The sequence below is a fragment of the Daucus carota genome, chromosome 2 (assembly GCF_001625215.2).
Source record: "Daucus carota subsp. sativus chromosome 2, DH1 v3.0, whole genome shotgun sequence".
NCBI lineage: Eukaryota > Viridiplantae > Streptophyta > Magnoliopsida > Apiales > Apiaceae > Daucus > Daucus carota.
The window spans coordinates 21,729,332-21,739,636 of NC_030382.2; the positions used below are offsets into that span (position 1 = coordinate 21,729,332).

Sequence of the window (10,305 nt, forward strand, 5' to 3'; positions counted from 1 at the left end):
GATAATAATTTTGGAATTGACAAGTCCTTTAACTGAGCAGAATCTTTTCTTTACATGCTTGCTATGGTTTGCCAGTGTGTAGTCTAATCTATACAGCCTTTCTTTTCACAGCACCTTTACTTTATTATATATTGTCCTTTAACTGAGCAGAATCTTTTCTTTACAGCCTTTCTTTTGCCAGTGTGTAATATCTTGTCCCGAATGCTTCTGTTTCCTTTAAGTTTATTTATTGCTTCAACACCATTACATTAAATTAATTAACAAAATTGGATTAACAATAAAAAACAAGGACTTGAAAGAAAAATACAGAGTAACAATAAAAAACAAGGACTGAAAAGGAAAATACAGATTAACAATTAAAAACAAGGACTGAAAAGGAAAATACATATTAACAATTAAAAACAAGGACTAAAAAGAAAATGGCAATTAAATTACACAGTAGGGTCAACATTGTACAATGGACACCTTCTACTACGTCTAGTGTGTCCTTCTTGCTTGCAGCGGCCACATTTTTGACTTGTACGGGAACTGTCCATCTCCGTTCGTATTCTGACGGATTGACCCCTTTCTCCTCGTTTACGCCTTCTCTTTCGCAAGGCCTCGTTCGGTACCACAGCTCCAAACATTCTCCATTGCACTGGCAAATCAATATCCCAATACCCAGTTGCTGGTAATGGATATATCATTGGCTCCCACAATTTCAACAAAGTAGAGTTGTAGTGGAAGGGGCCAATCCACTGTTTCCAGTTTAAGTGATTGTGGTTGCAAGCAGCAATCAAATGTTAACACGGTAGGCGGTGGCAAGCCCATTTCCCGCAAGTGCATGTACGCTGAGTTATGTCAACCACCTGCGTGTTCCCGCCCTTATTGCACCCTTTTACCATGTACCTTTGCGTCTTTACGGAGAACAAACCGGTTCCTCAATTAAATGTCTCGACCCAGTGTGTGTTAGCTTTGGCTGCAATCTTCTCCAACTTATTTCTCGTCCTTAGACAAAGTTCATGACCCTCCCCAATGCCCTCAAGCACTGCGTTCCTCTCCTTATTGACCGTCCTAACAGTTTTATAAAACATGAATTCAATCATTGCGGTCACAGGTAGGTGCCGAGCCACGCGCACGTTACCATTAAAGCTCTCCGTGATGTTTGTGGTAGCTTGGCCGAAACGAGCGTGGCCTGTGTCATGACAAATAGTCCAGAGGGCTGGACTTATCCCTAGCAACCACCTCAAGCCTTGAGGCGAAAGCTCTCCAATCTTCTTCATGTAGGCATCATATTTCCTAATTTGTGGCGTATTGCCGGCTAACCACATGTACATTTTAAGCTCCTTTCCCGGGAATGCCTTGGAGAAGTTGCTCCTAACATGATGGAGGCAGAATCTGTGATAGCCCATCGGCGGGGTAAAACCACTCGCTTCGTCATTCATTGCAGCAAGGATCCCCGTCGCACGGTCAGATATAATACAAACCCCCAATCTATCTCGGCATACATGTCTACGTAAAAGACGTAGAAACCAAGACCAATTTTCAGTTGTTTCCTCATCAACAAGGGCGAAGCATATGGGATATTGGTGGTTATTAGAGTCGACTCCCACCGCGACCAGCAATTTCCCATTATACTTTCCCTTAAGAAATGTACCATCAATGGAAATAACTGGCCGTGCATACTGCCAACCATCAATCATTGCTTTTAGGCACCAAAATGCACGAACAAATGTCGATGTACCCCTCTCTTTATGATGTGGAACAACCTCAACCACAACTATACTTCCGACATTTGTACTGGCCATGACATTAAGGAACCGAGGGAGCTCGTTGTAGGTTGTCTTCCAGCTTCCATAAACGCTTTCCATGGCGGCCATCTTCCCCCTCCATGCTTTCAAGTAACTAACCAAATGGTGGTACTCATCATTGACCATTGTGATGATGTTGCTTACCTTCAATTGAGGGGTCTGGGAGATCTGTTGAAACAAAATATATTAACATTAACGATGAATAGTAAACGATAATATTTAGACATATAATGATATCCAAGGTTGTAGGACTTACGTAGGGAGCAACCACATAGCCAATCATTTTTGCTGAAATTTTGCGGTGGTCCTGCGTGGGTCTATCCAGTAGGCATGTGTGAATCTCTGGACATTTAGTTATTTGAAAAAGGCCGTGGGACTTCTTCTTCGCGGCCCTTAGCTTCCACTTGCAGTTTGAAACCACACATTTAACTTTGTAGACTTGCGTGGAGCTTTTCTCCACGATGAAATTTCGATCTGTACTTATGTGTGCATGTTTCACAGCAGCTATGAGCACTTCCTTGGTAGCAAATAGAGCTCCTTCGGTCAACTCATCGGCGGCGGGATCAAACCCGAGTGACATAACTGCGTCCTTGTTGGACACAATCACAGGCTCGTAATCCTGGGATCCAAACCATGTAGCTCTAGGTTCATGAATAGACAATGCCTGTGTTTGCAAGTGCATGTTTCCCTCTCTTTCTTCATCGGAATCAACCTCCGAAAAATCTTCACTTTCCGGAACATCCTCCTGTGATAGATTCCACTCCGAATCGTCACTGCTGCTTATGGCTCTTTCCGAGCCATACTCTTCATCATCCTCCTCGTTCTCCAGTGCAAGAGCTATAGCTGCACCTCTTTTCGGGGTTTGACGAGCCGGTGATGGCTGTCTACCACTCAAATCGTCCTCATCCACAACCTCTTCAACAACAAAACGACCCGTATTACTCGAGCCACCACCATACTCTCCAATCGTCCCGTAGTTGTAGCCGCTAGACCATCCTTGCATGCCCTGGCTTTGTCCATAGTTTCCCCCATAATCGCCTCCAAAACTCCCACCGTAGTTTTCAACATAATTTGAAACTTGGCCACCTGCAGCGGTTTGTCCGGTTTGTCCATAGTTCCCCCCATACTCGCCTCCATAGTGTTGGCTGGATTGAGCAATACTCTCGGTCTCGATAAACAATGATACGTCTCCACCCAAGTGAAACGAGGTTACTAACCCCGATTTAACAGACTTCACAAAGAATCCCGAAACGAGGTTACTAACCCCGATTCGAGGATATTTCACACTAAGCTTGACATCCCAATGATGCCTACTTATATGCATCAATCCGAACACCATATCTCGTAGTTCTTCAAGTGAGCTGCTCAATTTCACATACATCATTTCTTTCGGATCTAAGGTGTAGAGAACATCGTTATCTTGTTTTATGATTTCACCTCCCCAGAAAAAATTAACGTTTACGTATCCGTCCATCTTTGTTTTGGTTTTTTTGGAGTGGTTTTGCTTTTGGTGGTTTTGGTGTTCTGATAGCTTGCCAATGAGGTTTTTTCAAGTGATGATGGTTTTGTGGATAGGCAACCACAAATGCTTCAGCTTTTAAGGACGAATTTCAAAGTTAACCACTGTGCTTCAATAGTGCATGCAATTTTTGTGTCCACTTATTGGTATGCAGTCAATCTATCAATGAGCAATAAAGTAAATCTTTTTGCTGCTGAATGAATGATTCTGTGGACAAGCTACTGCATAAATCCATTGATATTATTGCATGTTGCACTATGTGTTAAATGTGAGGGATGTGACCATACAAAAAAAGCTGATGCACAATGTTCAAAAACTCATAATTGCATGACTTTGAACGAGCTCATAATTGCAAACAGATGATGCACACTTTCAAAAAAATCATAATTGCAAACAGATGATTTGACCATACGTTTTAAATTTTTTTCACACTCTTTAGAAAAATACATTAAATAATATACACATATATATAATATATATATAAATAAATAAATATATATATATATATATATATATATATATATTTCAATCTTTAATTTATATATATATATATATATATATATATATATATATTATTTACATTATATATTTTATATTATATAACCGTTAAATTAAATTGAGACTTTTAAGGACGAATTTCAAACGCTTCAGCTTTTAAGGACGAATTTCAAAGTTAACCACTGTGCTTCAATAGTGCATGCAATTTTTGTGTCCACTTATTGGTATGCAGTCAATCTATCAATGAGCAATAAAGTAAATTTTTTTGCTGCTGAATTAATGATTCTCTGGACTTTTTGCTGCTGCTGAATCAATGAGCAATAAAGCTACTGCATAAATCCATTGATATTATTGCATGCTGCACTATGTGTTAAATGTGAGGGATGTGACCATACAAAAAAAACTGATGCACACTGTTTAAAAACTCATAATTGCATGACTTTAAACGAGCTCATAAGTGCAAACGGATGATTTGACCATACGTTTTAAATTTTTTTCACACTCTTTAGAAAAATTATAAAATATAAATAATAATATAAAATATAAAATATCACAAATAATGTATCACTATATAATATAAAATATTTTTATATTATATCATTATATAAATAATATTATAAAATATTATAATATAAATAATATATAAGAATTTTCCGATTTTTGAATATTTTTTTTAAAATAACCCATATGGGTCGCCCTTTGAAAGAGCGCCCCATATGGCAATAAATTCAGCATGGGTCGCCCTTTCAAAGCGCGACCCTTACTGGAGTGGTTTTTGGTTTGGGTCGCGCTTTCTTAATGAATTAGACTGGTTAGTTTTGAAAGCTCGAAAAAAACTGGTTAGTTTTGAAAAGTGGTTGAACAAACTGGTTAGAAATGAGACGGAGCCATACTCTCTATATCTCTCCCCGGTAACCTGTATTAGGAATCGTGGAACACATTTTTTTTCTCAAACTATAATTCTATAATTTGATATATTTCTGAATTAAAATTTGAATGTTAAATATTTATTCAAAAAAAAAACAATAATATAAATAACAAAACTATAATTTAGAAGAATTTTAAAATTCATGTAAAACATTAGAGGAACATATAGAACTGAGTGAAAAACATTGAATAAATTGTCATCGTAATATCAGAGGACGCATGTTACTCGGCATTGACTCAAGTTGTCAAGTATTAGCATTTAATGTTCTAAATTTGTCAATGCAAGGCTATTAATGCCATGTGGTTGTCGAACCATATCAATATGTACCGGTAGTGAACTTTTATTACAATTTGATTATGAAGCCTCTCTAATCATAGTCGATCTTCTCCTCCAAAAAACACAAAACTCTGGTTATTAAGCATGCATCTCAATTATTGGAGATTTTAGTTTCATATTTGATCATAATCTCCAAGTATTACAGGACATTTTCTTTCTAAACAACGTCTTGATTATTAGGTATGTAATATATTTGTTTGATCATTTTCAATTCTCTAAATATTACAAAGAAGTTGAGGTTTCTTCTTCGAAATGAGAATGTATGGCAAAATATGTTCTAGAGCTTTCTTAATTGGCGGGTATTATGTTTGGAGACTATAAATAATCACTTTAAATTTCAAAATTTCATACATAACAAGTGTCAAAGATGATTTAAAATTATAAATTAAGTCACAAACGAACTTCAAATCAAAAATTGACGGGATGTATTTTTGGCAACAACTTATTATTTTTTCTATTTTTTTAATAAAAATTAATTTCATCACTGAAATAACTAATTAACCTTCATATTTATTTTTATTATTTTTTTATTAAGTCATATATATGTCACCTATAATATAAAATCATCTCAAAAGACAATTCAAATTACGCGCTTATCACAATAAATCGCTATAAATCATAAATTATTATTTTAAGTTCATACAAACAATTGCTCGCTCTTGTTGAGAAAGCACACAAATAACTTAGTTATTTCTAATCTTAAACTAAAATATAAGGAACGTGGGCAAAAATGCACGCCAACAATAATTAGTGATTCTTCAAATAAATAATTAGTGATTCTTTAAATAAATTAGTGACATTAGTTTTTTTCAATTCTTATCTTTAATTGGCCTCTCTCTTCTTCTAATTCTAAATATATAATATATATTAGAAATAAACACTTTCTCTCTTCATTTTTTATAATAATGATACTATTTAATAATAAAATATTATATAAAATATTAACTAGAAAATATTATTGGAAATGATAATACCTATGGATATCATATATTATTATGATTTAATATTATATATTAAAGTTTAAAACCGAACTAATAAAATTCTGTTGTTGGAGTTGCTATGAATGGTTAGGTTAACGAGGGCCAACATGATCAACGTGTTTAATATTATATATTAATTTGAATATATGAAACCTAATTAATTATTTCGCTTCTTCTACGTGTGAAATACTATAAGATAGTATTTTTAGAAAGTGAAACCAATCAAATTATTTGCGGCAGAAACACAACTTTTCAGCCTCACCAAATATAAACAATCTTGGAAGGCGAAATGGAGAGACCGCATGGGATGGAGAAGAATAAATACTACAGAACAGACGCTTGCGATTTGCTTCTGAACCATATTGTTCTATCCTTTTAAAATTTAATTTTCGGACAAAAATATTAAATGACGATAAGGCGAGGTCAATACAGAATGGTTCGTTGTCGATGTATGAGGAAGTTCCCACCTGCTTCTCCACAGCTCCACTGCGTGCTTTATTGTCTTAAATGGGCTGAAAAATGGATCACATGTCAGCCAATCTTCGTGCTCTCTTGCTGATCAATGATATACGATTGTGGTGATGGAGGTCTTGGTGTTTTGTCATTGTTATGCGTAGGGTAAGAGTTCTAAAGAAGTGAAAAAGACTGTTCATTCTGATATATCATGTCGAGTGTTTTAGCGGTAACAGAGTTTGACACTTGCCATTAGTGTTAAACACAACATTTAACTCCGTGAATGCATGCATCTCTTTTAGTTTCCTAGTTAGCAGGATTATTCATTAAACTCACTCAACTAGAACATGTGGACTTAATGATTTTCTAGATCAACAAATTGAACCAGACGTCTGAGCTGTAATACATGAAAATGAACGCAAATCATTAAACTATAGATGCCGTTAGAGTATGTACAATAATCTCTTTATTTGAGTCTTTACTCATAATATGAGCATGTACATTTTATATTATTATAATCTCTCTGTTTTCTTTCTCTCACTTCCTTATTTGTCTTTTTATAATTTTAATATACTTTTAATTCTAAATTAATAGATGAAGAGGAAAGTTTAAAGATTATTGTCCGATATGAACCTATACTATCTTACTAAGAATTATTTTTTATAATATTTATAAAAGAAGAGTTAAGAAGTTTACTCGAAATGCTCTTAGTTTACTTTTTAGTATATACCTACATTACGAATTAATATTTGAAATATATGTATAAGAGGTCGTTTGGTTGACAGTAAGTTATGAGGGTATTTAAAATATGGGAAGTAAGGATCCACTTAGTTGTTTTGTTTACCAATAACACGTGAAGTTTAAGTTGCTGGGAACTTCTAATAGCGATAAAACGTGGGAAATCACTTACCCACTCCCCCTGGTAACTCACACTTCCAACACTTTTGTAAAATTAATTTTTGTACAATATGCTAGTAACTATATATAAAATATTCTACTATATATATTAATACATATATAAAAGATTATTATTTTTTTTATATTATTATTATTATTGTTATTATTATTATTATTATTATTATTATTATTATTATTATTATTATCATACGTAACTCAAAATATTATTGCTAAATTATTTTTCTTTATTAAAACATTGAATATGTTATTTTAATTCAATTAAAAATATTGAGAAAATAATAATGTATTAATGATATTATTTTGTCAAAATTTTATAAATATAATCTAATCTATGGTTAAGAATAAGTTTGAATAATTAATTTATTTAATAACTTTATATACAAATTTCATATAAAATAAAAAAATGATTCTATTAATTTTTTTTTTCATTGTGTAATTGTCAATATGAACTATTTTTATCGCCAAATAATTTGGATTTATTTTTAAAGTACATATAATTTTGTATAATTATTATTTTTATCAAATAATAATATTTATCATTTAGTTATAATAAAAGATATTGTAATTATTAAATTATATCATTTTTAAAATAAAAAAAACAATATGAGGGAAGTATAATACCTCACGTGTCAACCAAATAATTTTCTGGTACTTCCCTGGTATTTAACAAAGATAAGAAGTAGATATGACTGTAGAAATTTACTTCCTGATGATACCAAACAAGCCTAAGTAATCAAGTAAAAACCACTGTCATTATTGTGGCATTAGTGAGATGGGAAATCAATCCGATAGTATTCGATATTATTCGAATATAGTAACTCTGTTGGCTACTTACTCGAATATATCTTATTCGATATTATTCGAATATAGTAACTCTGTTGGCTACTTACTCGAATATATCTTATAAATATAATATAATATAATATATATATATATATATATATATATATATATATATATATATATATATATATATATATATATATATATATATATATATATATATATATATATATTCTGAGTTAATCTTGGGAAAATCACCTTTTTGATAATATAATTTCGAATGTTTTACTTTTACCATCCCCTAGATTCTTTACTGGCCGGTTCGGCACTTAACTTAAAATTTTATAAATATGATTTTGTTTTTGAATAAAATTCTGATTTAGTTATAACGTTTGATTTTTATACAGAAATATAATATAATTAAAATCAATATTAAATAATAGTTGATTAAATTTTTTATTTTATATTAAATAATAATAAAAGATTACAAATAAATGAGAGGGATGAAATATGAATTTCTTACCGAAGACTTGTGGGATGAATATATGTTTGACTTGTTGATTTGATATGTGCTTTAATAATAACGAGGGTCCCTTGGGAGTGTGGTATGTAATGAATATCACCGGTGCTTACACTTCGATTTGTGTCAAATCTTTAATTTATCAAACAATTCATGATTTATAGAATGGTAACAAACACCCGTTAAACTATCTTATTTCATACTCCCTCCGTCCCAAATTAGAAGAATTTTTCTATAAAAAAAAATTTATCCCAAAATAGTTGAATCTCTCACTTTTCTATGCATATTTATCAACAATCTTCCATTGTTATCCACTCTTTTTTATCATTTCCAATATACCACTAGCTAATATATAAAAGAAGTCAACACAATAAATATGGGTAAAGATGGAAAAATAAACAACTATTTAATATTCCTTAATATGTGTGAAATGAGCAAAAGGCTCATTTAAATTGGGATGGAAGGAGTATTTTGGAAATATTCGGATAAGCTGTTTAGAGCAAGTCCAAGATAAGCCTTATATGATGTCTTAAGTTAAAATTTAGGGCATTTGATAAAAAAAGTTGCTCCAACAATGTCCTAGTGATGCCTTATATCACTAGGACAACCCCTTGAAGCCCTATTTTTGAGGCGCTCTCTCCTTGCCCTATCCCATATTTTATAATAAATTCCTACCAACACTCTCTTTCTCTCTCTACTTTATATTATGTTTTAATGATGAAAGTGAACTTTTAATAATAAAATATTAAACATATAGTGAAAATAATGCACATTGTTGGAGTTGAAGTTTGTAGAATATGTCCTAAACTATTAGGACATAATTTTTTATATTATATTTAGGGCTCCAACTAGGACACTGTTGGACTTGCTCTTACTGTTTCATATTAGATGTCCACTATTGAGAGGAAAATATTGTTTCGAATTAATTGTCCATTTCAACTTTCAAAGGAGTGTAGTCAATATTTATATTTCCAAGATGAGGTTTATACCACATCTTACTAACTTATATTTCCTAGATCAAATATATCCCACATATTATATTTGGTCAACGTAATAAATATAACAATACATGAAAGTTTTCTACAAAAATCAGTTTTTCTTCATATGTGTAATTTGTTCAAAAGTAGACATGTATTATGAAACGGAGGGAGTAGAAATGTACATTGGCTGCTCACAACTGCGCAAGATCAGACAATATTATCTCCGCGTGACATTAATGCTACCCAACAAACATCTCAACTGTAAAATTATTATTACATAAATTAATACTTCCTCCGTCCCAGTCAATTGTATACGTTTCTTTTTCACTGCTCGACACGCTTTTTAAGGCACTTATAAAACATAGTTCTACAACTTATTTTTAAGATTTTCTTTTTTTGTATAAAAGTATAAATGTTATACTTTTATACAGAAAAAGAAAATTTTAAAAATAATTTACAGAACTATACTATATTAAAGCATTAAAGTCCGTGCCGCGCCCCGTCCCCCAATGTATACTATTGACAGGGACGGAGGGAGTATTCTCTACTACCTATATATAGGCATTTCCAAACTGCAAGTCTCATGCAGAAAGCATCGAG

The 10,305-nt window shown here is 32.5% G+C and overlaps 1 protein-coding gene across 1 annotated transcript; it reads right to left on the reverse strand.

The window, feature by feature from the left end:
* Positions 1–920: 920 nt before the first annotated feature.
* LOC135150445 (uncharacterized) lies at positions 921–3,264 on the reverse strand. The gene is made up of 2 exons (XM_064086747.1): positions 2,047–3,264; positions 921–1,958 (listed from the first exon to the last, which is right to left on the reverse strand). Exons 1-2 carry the CDS (start codon positions 3,262–3,264, stop codon positions 921–923), a joined length of 2,256 nt encoding a protein of 751 aa, XP_063942817.1.
* Between the last annotated feature and the right edge of the window lie 7,041 nt (positions 3,265–10,305).